The sequence below is a fragment of the Aethalodelphis obliquidens genome, unplaced genomic scaffold (genome assembly GCF_003676395.1).
Source record: "Aethalodelphis obliquidens isolate GAN/ISIS:26980383/991018 unplaced genomic scaffold, ASM367639v1 scaffold47, whole genome shotgun sequence".
Lineage (NCBI taxonomy): Eukaryota > Metazoa > Chordata > Mammalia > Artiodactyla > Delphinidae > Aethalodelphis > Aethalodelphis obliquidens.
In genome coordinates, this window is record NW_020837991.1 from 12,758,107 (window position 1) to 12,775,245 (window position 17,139).

The following is a 17,139-nucleotide window of genomic DNA, read 5'->3' on the forward strand; positions in this document are numbered from 1 at the left end:
TTTTAGTATTGTTGCTATCAAGTTATTCTCAAAAATATCTGTAACTATATGTTTAAAAATTCAGAATCCATTCTTAGTTGAGGTGAATGTGGGTTAAAACCTTCCTCATTTCAGGAGTACTGTAGAGCGGAATGGGTTCCTAAGTTGGCTGGAGCTGGGTTTTGGGCTATTTACTCATTAATTGTGTAAATCTGACAAGTTACATACTTATCTGAGACTCAATTTCTTTATCTGTAAAATGGGAATCATAACAGCTATTTCAGGGGATGTTGAAAAGATTCAATTTGATAATCAATATAAAGCACTTACTGCATGCTTGGCAATTAGTAAAGATCCAATAACTTTTTGGTAGAAACAGCTTCAAACCTGAAAGGAAACCACCTCTTTATTCTCATTTTATTTCTTCATCCTATAATACTCACAATGATAAGCTCTTGTGGGAAGAAAGGGTTTCCTCAGAAAGTAAAACCTGAGATGACAGTTGGTGCACGGGTAACTTATTTGGGGAAGTGATTCTAGGAAATAGGACTGAGAAGCCTGAAACGGGGAAGAGGGACACAGAAGGACACGATGTGACAGCTGAGTTTCATGGGGCCTTCTAAGAACCACGTATAATAGAATGTCTGAGGGGAGAAAAAGGGGAACATATAGTCACTTGCTCCTGTTTTCCATTAATTGGGTTGCGATGGGTGCATTAACATTGTCATATGGGTCTGTAGTATGTAAGTGGTGAGACTGTTGGTTCTAGTAGAGAGACAACATTAGCAGCAGAGAACTCCCAGAAGAGAAAGTGAGAGAGAGCCCAGCTGAGGTGTCACAGTTTATTTACGCAATGCTGGTTGCTGTAGGATGTGCAGGTGATCAAACCATGTGAGGAAGGACACAAATGGTATTTCACACATGATTCTTTATAGCAGCCATGTGTCCTCAGTGACCCTTGAGATTTGGAGGTAATTCAGTCCCAGGTACCTCTGTTTCAAAGCACACCCTTTGAGGACAATGGCTTAAGTAATTCTCTTTATAGTAAAGACCAAAGTTTCTCACCTTGTTCTAGTAGGTCTACAACTGGTATCTACAAGACCCTCAATGGTGATTTCTATGCTAAATATCCAATCAAAAAGGACACATTGGGCTTCCCTTGTGGCGCAGTGGTTGAGAGTCCGCCTGCCGATGCAGGGGACGCAGGTTCGTGGCCCGGTCTGGGAAGATCCCACATGCCGCGGAGCGGCTGGGCCCGTGAGCCATGGCCGCTGAGCCTGCGCGTCCGGAGCCTGTGCTCGGCAACGAGAGAGGCCACAACAGTGAGAGGCCCGCGTACCGGAAAAAAAAAAAAAAAAAAAAAAGGCACATTTTCCAGGTGAGCTGAGATTCATGTTTTGAAGTGAGTCCTCCGCCCTAAGTTCTGTCAGGAAACTCAAACAATACACAGTCTCCTTAGTCCCAAGTGTTGACATAGAAACCTCAGTGGAGGCAATTAAAGTGAAAAACTGCTTTCCCCTTTTAAAATAGTTTCAAAATATTATGTGGTTATCTCTGTGGATGATTTAATACTGCTTACTTTTTTTTATTATGGAATTTTTAGTTTATGTTGAGTCTTTTTTTTTTTTAACTTTAAGGGGAAAATAACACTTGGAAAGCTTCCTCCTGGAAATAACACTTGCAAAGTTCTAGAAAACTCTTAGAATGTATAAACACATATGAAATTGTGAGGTTATGACCAAAGGCAAATATATTAAGGACAAAATCCAGCTACATGATTCCTTTAATAATTGGTGTGTGTGTGTGTGTGTCTGGTAAGCATCCCCTTTATCCAAAATAGCCCGATTATTAAAACTCAGATAATCACAGAGATAAAAATTTTCCACCTTCCTACTAATCAGTAGTTTTCATTTAATATCTATTTAGCCTTAAAGGTGAAAGTGGGTTCCAGACAAATGTCTTTCACATTAGAAGCTGTATTAAATTAATTGAAAAATAAACATTGATAATAATAAAATAAGAGAAATGATGAACAGTAAAAGGTAAATACTTTTTAAATGTTACTCAAATAGACAATAAAACCACATCTTTCAGTCAACATAATAATTATTTGCATCATAAAAAACTCTAGTTGTTGAAATTTAAAATATTGATTAAAAAGCTTCAATTGGACTTCAGCCTAAAAAGAAATTTCCATCTTAATAAAATAGGCAAAACTTTCCTCTTAAACATGACACTTATTTTTTTAAAAAAACGTGTTTACTATTCTTGAAAAAGACTTGAAATAGGTCTTTCAGAAAAGAGCTTTTCCCATTTTAAATTGAATCCAACAGAGCAGTGAAGATGCAATTCGAAAGAACCCGGAAGAAAAGCAGAATACCCAAAAAACGATTTATGTGTTTCCAAAAACCCTGATTTGGGGTTGATGCTTTCACAAAACAAGAGGGTTACTGAGCAATTCCATGACATTTTAAAGTTTCCTCCTGGTGTTCCGATGTCATGATAATCCAGCCTGTCCTAAGGAATTTTTAAAACCACAAAAAACACAGTCCACTGCCTAGCTTTAACTGAACTTCTGAGCTTGACTTTTGGACATCTCTTCTGGAAGATACCTCAAGTGAAGTGAGAAGATACTCTTTGACTTTAGTCACCAAAGTTAATATTCTCATGACCTAAATTGACTTCATACAGTCAAGTTTATTTTACATTCTCAGTTACTCACTACTGCAAGTCAACACAGCACAGAAATTAAGGCATTTTGTGCCTTAAAGAGTACACACTGCTGTTCATGAACTTTTTGGCCAATGAATAAAAAGTATTTCATTTCTAAATCTCACCAGAAGGATTTAAATTAAATAGTAACAGATGAACTGGACAGGCATGGAATACTAAATAGGAACTAGCAAATGAAATAATCCAGCTCTTTGCTTTTACCATGAAAATGAGAATTGATTCTTCATTGAGAGAAGTAAAAGGACTCAGTGTTTTAAAAAAGCTTTCTCCACCAAAAGAGCAAAATGGCACTCAGTGGCATTGCAGTGTTAACAAAATTTCTTTATCAGAAACTATAATTTAATATTTAAGTACCTAATTTACATGTGACAAGGTATCATATTCAAAAAATTAAATTGCAACTAGAAAACTATTAACCACTAAAAACAATACCAAACACAACCCAAACATTTATAGGAAAACAATAGCTAGAATTTGAATTGGAAAAAAAAGTTTCATCATATTTGGCTCATTAAACAAAGCATCCATTACAGACTGTAAAAGAGTGTTTCTTCTAATTCATCAAAAGTTTATCCTTTGTAGCATGAATACATGTAAAGATAGGTTTATTGACTTCATATGCACACGTGTGTATACATATTGTGAGACATACCTCATGTGTTGATTTAAAGATATCGTATCTACTGATAACTGGTTGAACTTTGGAAGGTGCTGAAACCCATATTTCTACATGACCTGTGACCCATTTAAAAATGTCTTTTTATAAACAGAAATTACATAAAATACTCTGGTTTTTATTAACTGAATCTTAAGCATAATAATAGACAATGAAGGAATTGCACTTATTTTAAAGGTACAGTAAAGTGTTAGATTGCAGCTCAGACATCAAAGATCAGGGACTGTAGTACTGATAAGTTGTGCATTATATGCAAAGATGACGGTGGCCACTGAAATTAAAATGAGAGCAACTAATTACAGAACCAATAGGGGGATAACAGAAGAAAACATGCACTACTCCTACTTTAATGCAAAACTAATTTCTCCCAGGAAACCAACCCTTTGACCTTTCTTACACAAAGAAACAGGTTCTGCACCCTTGGTAACACAGTAGACATGGACTTCTGTATTCAAATTCTAGTTCATTGTCTCTGAGTGTGCTGTTCCAGCATCATCTCCTTAAGCTGCCCTTGAAATTCTGGAGCATCTACAATATTACAGTCTCTTGGTTAGGTTTCATTGAGCCTCAATATCCCCTTCAGTTCTATATAAATAGGGTCCTTTATTCATCTTCTTCTGGTTCCTGTGGTAATATGGGTATTTCTTCCTTTAAACAATCACTGAAGAATCTGAGGATTGTGCTGTAGAGATGATATTTGCTCTTCTCAGATACGTCATGGCCTTCATCTGGGTAGACCTAAGATATTGAAGGGAAAGGAGATTTAAAGTTATCAAAGCAAGTCTTCTTCCTCAGAACTCATTACTTTAGCCCCATGGCAACGGAACTTGGGAGGATAATATCTGACCAAAATCTCATGTAATTCAACTCTGAGTTGTTCATGCTAAACTTTCCTTTTTTATTATAATCATATCAAAATCAACATTTGAGACAAAATACAATTTTATGCATTTATATTGGGATTTGTTGGCCAAAAAGTTAGAGCTTTCTACGTTCACGTTGAGCAAGGTGGCACTGACATCACCTTAACTAAATTTTAGATAGTTTTGTAAGTTCTTTCTCTGCCCCTTTGAAATGTATGTAAATCTTCTTTCAGACTCTTGCCAGTTTTACAACCCAGGAAATTTCTTTCTCAAGGACTTGGAAACCATCTCTTTGAAATGTAAACATTGAAAGAGAGACAGCACCCCCCTATCTCCCAGTCTCCAAGTTGTAAAACTACTTCCTGTCATAAAGATAAAAGAAATGTTTCTTAAGGCTGATTACCAAACACAGAAGGCAATGAGTCCCTCCATTGGGGCTCTTAAAAATGCTCCAGCCCCTTGTTTTAACAAAGTTGAGTTTACTCTTTCTCCCCTATTGCAGTAGTCTTGGATAAAGTTTTCCTTGTCTGTTTAATCTTGTGTAATGCAATTTTTACTTTGACAATGTCCTTCCAATATAAACGACATTAGTGAGTTTTCTAAAATATAAATGAAAATACTGTCATGTCAATTCCTGAGTGTAAAGTTTTTAGATGGTGCCTCATTTCCCTCTGAGTAAAGCCTCACAATCCTTTACACTGTCACTGCCATGACTCTCCATCTGTTTATCTCTACATCTTCATCTTTCATCATTCTAACTCTGGTTCCTGTGTTTTAAGTATAATGAACGACTTTTAGTTCTTCCAAATGCTGAGGAATTAAAACAATTTTTTTCCCTTCCATGACTCCTGCTTCAGACTGAAAGTTCCTTGATGTGTAAAGTTATGTCCTGTTGACCCATTTAGCATAGAGACCCCTGTAAAGTAAATCCTTGATAAATATTTACTAAATATGGTTGAATGCAGAGATGTAAATGACATAAGGATGTTTTGCCCTCTCCTTTTTCTTTCATGTTATTTACTCAAAACTATTTTCCCCCACTTTTTATGATGAGTGATGGAAACGGACAAAAAGACAAAGGAACTAGAAGGGAAATAAAAATTATTATTTTAAAATAATTCATTATCAGTGATATGAATAAAAAAGTTAGAGAAGAAAAAAACATTTTTGAAAGAGTTTATGCAATTCACATATAAAACATAAGGTGATCCACATTCTCATTGTAATTAGGAAATAAGAACACAATTTGGTAGCTGAAAAAAACAGTAAAAATGAAAGGGTGGGAGATGGAGTCATATAGAAGCTGTGTTCTGCATTTTACAACTAAAAAACCAAGGTAGAAAAACATATTTTTCTGAAAAAGTAGCTTACCTGCATAGTATAATTCACTCCAGCTTTTATTAGGTGTTTGATTAATTCTGCTGAATGCTGGAAATGAACTTTTGCTGCAAGAAATTAAATTATGATATTTGAAGGAAAAACATTTTCAGGATCAGAACATTTTTATATCATTTTTTCAAAGAGATTATGTATTTATCTTCCAAAATTATCAGCAAATCGGATAACTCAACCAATTAGACTTTTAATGCTCCCGTTTAGTTTTGGGAAGGGGACAAGTGGCAAATGTCAACAGGCTTTGCACTAGAAACTAAACAGAAAAAAAAATAATAACTGGAAAACCCATTTATGGATTTTTACTTTACATCCACTGCACATTTAAAAGACTGATACCTAGCTTTACCTGGAAAGCCAGTAGATACAATGGCAATAAAACTTTGAGCTTCACATTGTAAAAAAATAAATTAAAACAGCAGTTACTACTAAGCCTCTACTTTACAGAATGGTGATTAGATTTATTATATTGCATATCATTTATTATTTGTAATTATTCACGTATTTTATACCATTATAACAATTTTAACACAGTGAACGCCTGTCTGGATAGTAATAGCAAGCCAGCCTTCTATTCCTTTCTGAGGATCACTAGGGCCACTCTCAGACACTGGCATTCTGCCTTATATTAAATTAGAAAAGAATACCTCACGTTGAGAAAATAGCATACACATATCATTACTCAAGGGCTAAATATTTAATGCGGACCATACTGGTTTTTCCTCTTTCCTTCTAGCTTCCTTCTCCCTGAACCTCAGTTCCAAAACTCTGAAATAAGCAGCACAGCAGCCTGGGTGTGGGTAGCAGCATTGTCCCTAACTAGCTATGAAGACTTGGACAAATCACTTACAATTTTTTTTGCGTAGCACTTAGCTCATATGCTGCCTTGGCAATACATTCCTACACTGTGTATCTTCAAATTTCTGTAAATAACTTTTAAGCTCACAGTTTTTGACTGTCTTTGTAAAACTAGGGCAGCCTTATCAATAGTTTAAGCTTCTTCATTGTTCTAATGCTATGGTACTGATTAATCCTGCTACAGAGCAGACAATAAAAGACTCCACATAATCGTTTATATCTTTTAAAAGTCTACCTATAATCTTTTCTAACATTCTCTTATTGTACTTAATGGGAAAATTACCATGCCATTTCTAAATAACTGTGCAAATTGCTCTGTAAATGTAAGCTACTAGAAATGTTAATAAATAGGGCAATGACTGAGATAAAATGATCCTTTGTATACCTCATTTGTTTATTGCAGAAAACAAATTGAAAAGGACTCCATCATTCAGCTGCATGGATATAGCTGAAAAGATAAATGCATAAATGGATTTTCCAGTTTTTTTTTTCTGTTTAGTTTCTAGTGCAAAGCCTGTTGACATTTGCCACTTGTCCCCTTCCTAAAACTAAATGGGGGCATTAAAAGTCTAATTGCTTGAGTTATCTGATTTGCTGATAATTTTGGAAGATAATAATAATGGTATTATAGTATTATTGACTGGGTACCTATAACCTACCAGTCCCATGTGGAATGTGTGTGTGGTGTATGTGAGTACATTTGTGTGTGTGGTGTGTGTGAGTACATTTGTGTGTGTGTGTGTATGTGTGTGTGCAAACACACAGGTGTATTTTCTTTGAAGTGACGAGTGCTGAAGGTCTGCTTACATTTTACCAGGTAGGTGAAGTCCCAGGCCCATGACTGGATGAGTCAGGGAACAACAAAATTTACCTTAATAATTAAAACATATTAACAGAAACAACTGAATAACGTTAATATATTAAATTGTGATGGCTAGATGTAAAATAATTTAATCTTGAATATAGTTTATTCCCATAATTGAAGCTTTAGAGCCAAGTGAATAAGAGCCTCAATGCCTATTTCAAATCACCTTTCTAGCAAATCAATAGCTGTGTGATTTTTGGCAAGTTATATAAATTCCATAATATTTACTTTCCCAATTTGTCAAATAACAAGAGAAGTAATACCTACTGCACAGTATTTTCATGAAAAACAGATACTATGATATTAAAAGCTTTTAGCACATTTCCTAACGTACAGTCATTACTTAATAATCACTATTTGTTATTACTAACAATGTATATGTAAGTTCTTAATACCTTAGAACAAAATTCTAATGTCCTTCAAAATGTTTATGTTCTCTTACATCATGTTTCATCTACAACAGGTATGGTATCATCTAAGTCTTTTTTAAAAAAATCATAATAGTTTTAGATTTTCAGAAAAGTTGCAAAGATAGTACAGAGAGTTCCTGTATATCCGTTACCCAGTTTTCCCTACCTGTTAACATTTTACATTATTATGGTACATTTAGAAACATTTAGATGTAGTGTTTCCTTAACCCCTTCTGGTCTATGATGATTTCTCAAACTTTCTTTGCTTTTGATGACTTTGGCAGTTCTGAGGAGTACTGGTCAGGAATTTGGTAAGATGTTCCTTATTTGGGTTTGTCTAGGGTTATGCGTATTTGGGACAAGACCATATAGAGATAGAATGCCGTTCTCATGAAGCCACATCAAGGTTACATACTATCTACATGACTTGTCACTGTTAATGCTGACCTTGATCACCTGGCTGAGGTGAGGTTTGTCAAGTTTCTCTGCCATGAAAGTTACTCTTCCCCCCCCATTCCATACTGTACTCTTTTGAAGTAAATCACTAAGTGCAACACACTGTGAAGGGGGAAGGGAGGGAATTAAGCTTTGCCTCCTTGAGTTGGGGCATCTACATAAATGGTTTGGAAATCTACCTAAGGGAGATTTGTCTCTTCTCCCTCATTTACCTATTTATTCAAATATATACTATATGTATGTGTGTGTATATATATATATGTATGGTATATATCAATATTGATCTAAGCTATAATTTAACTGGGACCTGACATGTCTCTAAGTTAAGTTTGAGTGACAGCTGGTATTATCTTTGATATAAGGCCTTTTTAGTGGTATTCTATGTAAAATGGGATAAAAATACTGAGGCAGGGCAGAGTGGACTGACAAAAACAAGTTTAAGATTTAGGAAATATTGCTTCAAGGCTTTGCTTCTCTTTGCTCACTTGCCAGGTAGCCTTGGATAGATCAGTTTCCTCCTTGAAATTGATTTTTCTCATCTGTGAGTGGGGCTATAAATAGCCCTCTGTTGTAAGATTTCACATAAAATCATAAAAAAAATTCTTTGAGTACCAAACACTTCATGTGAATATAAAATATTATTTATTACTAGCATTATCAATCACATTCATCTCCAATGTTTAAAATAATAAAAAATGAGAGGTGATATGAAAGTGCCTTTTTGGGTTTTTGTTTCGAGTGGTAAACCTCATCAGAATATCATCTCAGTGCTGGCACCTGTTTGCTATGCTGCTGTTTTCCAGGTTAGTTTCCATTTGAGGTATGCTGAAGAACACTGTCCTAGTAGTGACTAACCACATGTGGTTATTTACATTTAAATTAATTACAATTAACTAAAATTTAAAAATTCAGTTCCTCAGTCATACTGAACATGTCAAGTGCTTGAGAGCCACATGTGGCCAGTGGCTACTGTGCTCAACAGCACAGAGATGACATTTCCATCATCCCAGAGAGGTTTACTGGGCAGTGCAGGTATTAGATTCTTTGTGCCCAACTCCTCTGCTCTCCTCCCCAGAAGGGTTACAGGGCCTCCTGTAAGCAAGTCCTTGGATGTACCCCTTTGTTCAAGGTCAGACCACATCAATCAGTAGCAGCAAGTATAATACTTACTGTCAGCAGTCCCATGAATTATTAATATATTTTCTTCTTTTAAGCCATGAATATTATGGAGCACACTGGAAGCCTATAAAAACAAAAACACAAAAATCTGTATATAAAGATTTATCTATATTTGCATTTTGACTGGGTTTTTAGAACAAAAATACTCTCCTTTCTTCATTGGTTTTAAATTAGTTACCTGGTATGTGCTTTCTTCTTTAGCTGGCATACCAAGATATCTTTCAGAGAAAGCTGAGGCTGTGACCCAAGAAAACAGAAATTTGAGGGTAAACTAAAAATCATTTGACTAGCATATTTCATTTAGTTTCTACATTTCACATTTCATTGTCATGCTCCACTAAAATTGATTGAATCAGAGAGGTGATAAAGAGCTGAAAACATCTCTGATAACACATGATAAATGAACTCAAATGAGCTTCTCTACATGGGGACTTTCTTGTCTATGAATCAATACATTATATTAGGTCAGTCTGTAGGAAGTACTCACCATACAACTTCAAGTCTATAATGGGTGCAATCACTGATCCACATTTAAAAAGGTTTTCATCTGATTTTAATATCATTGATGCAATATAGCCACCATACCCCTGACAAAAAAAAAAAAGTTTTCATATATATTTTTATATATATATATATTCCTAGAGATTTTTTTAAGCTTTTGGTCACTGTTTGGTAATATACATATCAGAATGTCTCATAATGTCCCAGACTGGAGCAAAGAATATACTAACATCACTATGTACAGATGAAAATTTTGAAAAGAGTTATTTAAATTTTTATATAATAAGCTATTTTAATAACTTTAGGTAAAATATAAAATTAATTATATATCATCAAGTGTCAAATATTGGCTCTTTGATTTGATATCTGGGAATAGCTCCAAACAATTTGAAATTAGGAAAATACAGAACTGATTAAATCATATCATTTTAGGTACTATATATTTAATAAAACAGTATATTCATTTAATAAAACATTTAATAATAATGATGATTATTAAGAATTAAGAAAGAGGAATTAAATATTTAAAATATATCTTCACAAGTATAGATTCTGCTTTCAGTTCCACACAACTAAAAACCTGAAAGAAATGGTATAAGATAAATACTTTTGCTAGTTAGATGAGTTGGATTATTTTTAAATTTAATTTTTAAATATCCTCTTGAAATGCTTTTGAACAAACTTAATTATAACTTCTTAAAAAAATAAATCAAGGTGTCCAGTTTTCTTTTGTAGACCACGATCTGACTAGAAAATTTCCAAAGGAGATTTTAATAACTACAGTAATGCTAGGCTAAGGGAATGACCTACTGAGTTGTCTGTTCATTTTAGATGTTAATTCTTGCTGTGTTCTTGGAATTGTTTTTCATTTTGCCAGACAATGGAGTATCCTAGTAGGTATTAAAAAAATATTAATACCCAGGCCTTAGCACAGAAATTCTGATGCAATTGGCTCTACTTTTGAAAGATTTCCAGATGATTCTAGTGTGGTCCTGTGCTCTAGGAACGTGTTGTTTTCTCTATACTCTTGAGATGAGTAGTAAAGAATTTCATTTGTGCTTATTTGGAGCATTGTTTAAAAATTGGTACTAGAGGGCTTCCCTGGTGGTGCAGTGGTTGAGAGTCCGCCTGCTCATGCAGGCGACATGGGTTCGTGCCCCGGTCTGGGAAGATCCCACATGCCATGGAGCGGCTGGGCCCATGAGCCATGGCCGCTGAGTCTGTGTGTCCGGAGCCTGTGCTCCACAATGGGAGAGGCCACAACAGTGAGAGGCCCGTGTACCGCAAAAAAAAAAAAAAAAAAAAAATGGTACTAGAAAGTCCAAAATGAAATCAGACATTACTTAAGTGGTTGACAGAACATATGTGAAGGGTAGCAGAATACACCACCCCAAAGTATGCCACTTGGCATATTGATTATTTTGAGATATAGGCACTGGAAAAAAGAGCAAATGCTGAGAGAAGCTTTCTCTGAACTCCCCTTATCTTCCTAAAGGCAGATCCTCCAAAAAGAAATCAATTGTTCTAGATCCCCTCCCTGGAAGTTTCATCAACCAGGGAAGATTGCCTGTTGCCACAGGAAAGGAGACTAGAAGTTGACACCACAGCCAGAGACACTATATCACAAACTATACCTCCCATCTATTCTTCTAAAGCCCCATCTGTCTTTCCTAACAATAATTTATTCTCTCTTAAAATGCCTATATCCCCTCTTCCCTTTCCCTATTGAAAGCGTGCAGAACTCGGTGGGGCTCCTGGGCACAGAAGCTTTTCTGCTCCCCATTTCTTGTTTGTGGGAAACTGACTCCACCTCTATGAACTTCCCTGAGTCCCAAAGGGCAGATTCGAACAGTTGCTAATCAGGGAAGGGAGGGGATATAGAGACAAGGGAGGAGCAAGCAAGAAACAGTAGTGCAGCCTTGGGGCAGGGTCCTGGTTCTGCCTCAAAGGATACACATAACAATATCTTTGAGCTCTTTACAGTACTAAAATCCCCAACAAATGGAAGATGTCAGCATTCTTCATTCCAGATTAAAGGAACCAGAGAAGTTCTTCAAAAGACCACCTAAGGCCAGATTAAAGTAACCACAGAAACTCAACGGACCACCTGAGACCAGATTAAAGGAATGCAGCCCCTGCACACACTCTAATCCTTATCAGCATCCCTGCCCTTGAACCATTGCTATAAAACTCCTCATGAAATCCTTCCAGGTTGAGACACACAGTTTTGAGGGGCAATGGTCTGCTGCATCCCCCTTTGCCTGACAAAGCAATGAAGATATTCTTTTCTACTTCACCCAAAACTCTGCCTCTGAGATTGGATTCAGCATGGGTGCACAGAGGCCGAGTTTTCAGCATCACTATTAAGATGGTATTTAAGCCTCATTTCTAAGCCACCTCACAGAGTTACTCATTTTCCCCAGAGTATCTCCCATGTATACATGAGGTGTACATGTCAACAAACTTCTGTTCATTTTTCTCTTGTTAATCTGTCTCTTATTGTAAGAGAATCTCAGGCAAGAACTGAGAAGGGCAGAGGGAAATTATTTTTCCTCCCCTATATATATCAATTGTGTACAATATCTAGCTAGTACCCAGACATTTATGCAAAGCTTCTGCAACAATTAGAAACTGAGAGAAATAAAATTATCCCTTATAGAAGTAAGCCCCCACAGAGTACCTTTGCTTAGTCTCTTTGAGAGGGATGAAAATAGCCTTAAGTCAGCAAAATTAATACAAAAAAAAGTAATAGGCTTAAATGTCTTAACATATCTAAAGAAAGAAGTGGAAGGGAGGAAAAATAATTTCCTTTTATCTTCCTGAGCTCTTGGCTGAGATGTCTTCCAATAAAAGACAGATTAACAAGAGAAAAACAAATAGTTTATTTACTTGTATACCTCACCTATACATGGAGATTAGCAGGGAAACTAAGTAACTCCCTAGATGACCCAAGTCACCACCTTAGATACCATCTTCAACTAAAAACAGAAGAAAAATGTTGGGGGAAAGTCAGTGATGGGAAGTTATCAGGAAAAGAACTGTAAACAAGGGTAAGGTTTGTTATGTAGATTTAAGTCAGTGCCTTCTCCAGTGATAAAAGTTTCTTATGATTTAGAGTCCTTCTTCCCTTCCTGGTAAAGAGAGGGAGACACAAATAGAGGTTTTCTTTATAAATGTAAATGCCCCTTGCAAAAGGGTAACTTCTACTCTGTTTTTAAAGCTTCTCCCATTTATGCTGTGTCTCCTGTTTATGCTGTTTCTTAAAATAATCAGCTCAAAATAATCCTTATGCCAAAGAGGCATATTCTGGCATGGCATGTTCTGCTCTCCTTCAGAAGTATGAAGGTGTGGGATGAGTCATGCAAAGCAAGTAAGTAAATAGCTATTATAGAGCAAAACTGTAGAGAGACTTTGAAAATTCTGTCCCTACAAGGAGCCTTTCTGGTATATCCTTTCTAGTTCACTGTCATGGAATTGAGACCATGGTGTTGTAGCCAAGAGGTTTCAAATATTTCCCAAGCGGCAACAGTATTCTCATAGTGAAAAATGTATCTTTGTTGATAACTTTTCTGGTTCTAATTCCACAATAACCAAACAATCTTTCAACTGATAACAATTCTGTTATTTACATAACTTAACTACTTTGAGAGACTAGCTAGATATTACTATCCTGAGAATAACTGTATATCATATTTAAATAAAATAAATTAATAAATTGGTATAATTATTTTTTACCTTAGTTTCACATGATTCTCAGAGTCACTATCTCCAGGAACTAAGGAGAATGGTCTCTTCCAAAGGAGGGGCAGATTCCAGAACAATACCTGAAAGTTCCTTTAAATTATTTGGGAATCTTGTTAAAAATGCCTATTCTAATCCAGTAGATCTGGGATAGGGCCCAAGATTTTGCATTTTTAACCAACTCCCAGGAGACGTTTATACTGCTGGTCCATATTTTGAATAGAAAGTTCTTATTGTGTAATAATGTAATAAAGATTCCCAACATAATATCTTCCTAGCTTTAGCCAGCATTCCCTTGACCAGTGGAACTTAAAAAATTATGTATCAATGCCCTCAAAAACAATTGAATCAATATGTGGAGAATGGGCCATGGAGCTCTCCATGTGATTCTAACTGAAAGCAGGGTTGTAAATCGCTGTTGCATAAGACATTGTATTTTACTGTTTAAAAAAAAAAAATCCAGGATTTGGGATTAATGAAGGTAAATACTCTTTAAATGGTAGTAAAAATTTTTGAATAAAATTCTCTCTATAGCATTTAAAAATTCAAAATACTGCTTTAAACTGATTTATTTCAGTTAATAAATTCTATTTTTAAAAGAAAATCAACACTGGCAGGAATTAAAATAAATTTTAATTGCTTTCCTTCCTCTTTATCATTTCATATTTATTCACTGAATGCCAGAATAGATAATGAACAAGTTCTTGGAAAAATAATATTCCACAAGGATATTGGAATCAGATATAAGAAATCAGATATAAATTCTAGTAGACATAGAATGGTGATTTTAACTTCCAAAGCAACTCGTATCTATCAGGAAGATACCAAAAACTGGGGTTCATCATACTGACTCTTGTCAACGAGAGGACATTTTTAATTTGATATAGGTCAATAATAGTCAATAGTTGGTATAGGCTGCTATGTTTCAGTTGTGTTGTCATTTTATTTGTTTCTCAGTGATCAGACTGTTCCATTCATTACAATTGTTATGTCATGTCCATTTGCAAAGCATTTTAGCATTACTTATAAAATTTTAACAAATTTATCTAGATTTTTAAAAGTTTATTCCATGGACCTAAAATATAGATAATTTTATTTCTTTAAAAAATAATTTTTACCTGTGGTGTAAGAAACTGAATCCAATAGATAGAAAGACTATAAAAACAGGAGGTGAAATCTATAATACCATTTTACTAAGGACTTACGTTTTCATGGGCCCCAGGTTTTGAGATACTTAAGTGACTTTTTGAGATAGTTTTCAAGAGTTCATGATTGCAGTCAAAAAGATATACTGACAGAACTGAAAAAAAAAAAGTTTCTCCTACAGCCTTTGACTTGTATGATTCTTTCTGAACCACATCAGTTGTAATACACAGTGAATTAATTTAAAGTAAAAATACTGTAAATATGTTATGAATAACAAAATTTATTGTTGCATTAATTTCTCTTTCTGATCTTTCATTGTCAGTGTATAGTAATGCAAGAGATTTCTGTGCATTAATTTTGTATCCTGCAACTTTACCAAATTCATTGATTAGCTCTAGTAGTTTTCTGGTGGCATCTTTAGGATAATCTATGTATAGTATCATGTCATCTGCAAACAGTGAGAGTTTTACTTCTTCATTTCTAATTTGTATTCCTTTTATTTCTTTTTCTTCTCTGACTGCCATGGCTAGGACTTCCAAAACTATGTTGAATAATAGTGGCGACAGTGGACATCCTTGTCTTTTTCCGGATCTTAGAGGAAATGCTTTCAGCTTTTCACCATTGAGAATGATGTTTGCTGTGGGTTTGTCATATATGGCCTTTATTATGTTGAGGTAGGTTCCCTCTATGCCTACTTTCTGGAGAGTTTTTATCATAAATGGGTGTTGAATTTTGTCAAAAGCTTTTCCTGCATTTATTGAGATGATCATATGATTTCTATTCTTCAATTTGTTAATATGGTGTATCACACTGATGATTTGAGTATATTGAAGAATCCTTGCAACCCTGGGATAAATCCCACTTGATCATGGTGTATGATCCTTGTAATGTGTTGTTGGGTTCTGCTTGCTAGTATTTTGTTCAGGATTTTTGCATCTACATTCATCAGTGATATTGGCTGGTAATTTTCTTTTTTTGTAGTATCTTTCTCTGGTTTTGGTATCAGGGTGATGGTGGCCTCATAGAATGAGTTTGGGAGTGTTCCTTCCTTTGCAATTTTTTGGAAGAGTTTGAGAAAGATGGGTGTTAGCTCTTCTCTAAATGTTTGATAGAATTCAACTGTGAAGCCATCTGGTTCTGGACTTTTGTTTGTTGAAAGATTCTTAATCACAGTTTCAATTTCATTACTTGTGATTGGTCTGTTCATGTTCTCTATTTCTTCCTGGTTCAGTCTTGGAAGGTTATACCTTTCTAAGCATTTGTCCATTTCTTCCAGGTTGTCCATTTTATTGGCATAGAGTTGCTTGTAGTAGTCTCTTAGGATGCTTTGTATTTCTGCAGGGTCCATTGTAACTTCTCCTTTTTCATTTCTAATTTTATTGATTTGAGTCCTCTCCCTCTTTTTCTTGATGAGTCTGGCTAAAGATTTATAAGTTTTGTTTATCTTCTCAAAGAACCAGGTTTTAGTTTTATTGATTGTTGCTATTGTTTTCTTTGTTTCTATTTCATTTATTTCTGCTCTGAGCTTTATGATTTATTTCCTTCTACTAACTTTGGGTTTTGTTTGTTCTTCTTTCTCTAGTTCCTTTAGGTGTAAGGTTAGATTGCTTATTTGAGATTTTTCTTGTTTCTTGAGGTAGGTTTGTATTGCTATAAACTTTCCTCTTAGAACTGCTTTTCCTGTATCCCATAGGCTTTGGATCGCTGTGTTTTTGTTGTCATTTGTCTCTAGGTAATTTTTTATTTCCTCTAATTTCTTCAGTGATCTCTTGATTATTTAGTAACGTATTGTTTAGCCTCCAACTGTTTGCGTTTTTTTACGTTTTTTTTCCTGTAATTGATTTCTAGACTCATAGCATTGTGGTCAGAAAAGATGCTTGATATGGTTTCAATTTTCTTAAATTTACCGAGGCTTGATTTGTGACCCAAGATGTGATCTATCTTGGAGAATGTTCACTTGAGAAGAAAGTGTAATCTGCTGTTTTCGGATGGAACGTCCTATAAATAACAATTAAATCTATCTGGTCTATTGTGTCATTTAAAGCTTGTGTTTCCTTATTAATTTTCTGTTTGGATGATCTGTCCATTGGTGTAAGTGAGGTGTTAAAGTCCCCCACTATTGTTTTGTTACTGTTGATTTCCTCTTTTAGAGCTATTAGCAGTTGCCTTATGAATTGAGGTGCTCCTATGTTGGGTGTGTATATATTTATAATTGTTAAATCTTCTTCTTGGATTGATCCCTTGATCATTATGTAGTGTCCTTCCTTGTGTCTTGTAACATTCTTTATTTTAAAGTCTATTTTATCTGATATAAGTATTGCTACTCCAGCTTTCTTTTGA

At 35.1% G+C, this 17,139-nt stretch overlaps 1 protein-coding gene across 12 annotated transcripts in view; it reads right to left on the bottom strand.

Annotated features, from left to right (window-relative positions):
- Nucleotides 1-1,336: 1,336 nt before the first annotated feature.
- Nucleotides 1,337-17,139, bottom strand: part of DPP10 (dipeptidyl peptidase like 10) — a 1,275,593-nt gene continuing 1,259,790 nt past the window's right edge. For 10 of the 12 annotated variants that reach the window (XM_027082610.1, XM_027082603.1, XM_027082609.1 and 7 more), the window contains 5 exons: nt 9,899-9,998; nt 9,590-9,648; nt 9,403-9,475; nt 5,623-5,696; nt 3,013-4,126 (listed from right to left, as the gene is read on the bottom strand). In XM_027082610.1, coding sequence (XP_026938411.1) covers nt 3,992-4,126; nt 5,623-5,696; nt 9,403-9,475; nt 9,590-9,648; nt 9,899-9,998 — 441 coding nt within the window. In that variant the 3' untranslated portion in view covers nt 3,013-3,991. Of the gene's footprint in view, nt 4,127-5,622; nt 5,697-9,402; nt 9,476-9,589; nt 9,649-9,898; nt 9,999-17,139 lie in introns of all 12 variants that reach the window. The other 2 variants (XM_027082602.1, XM_027082608.1) reach the window with 2 other exon arrangements.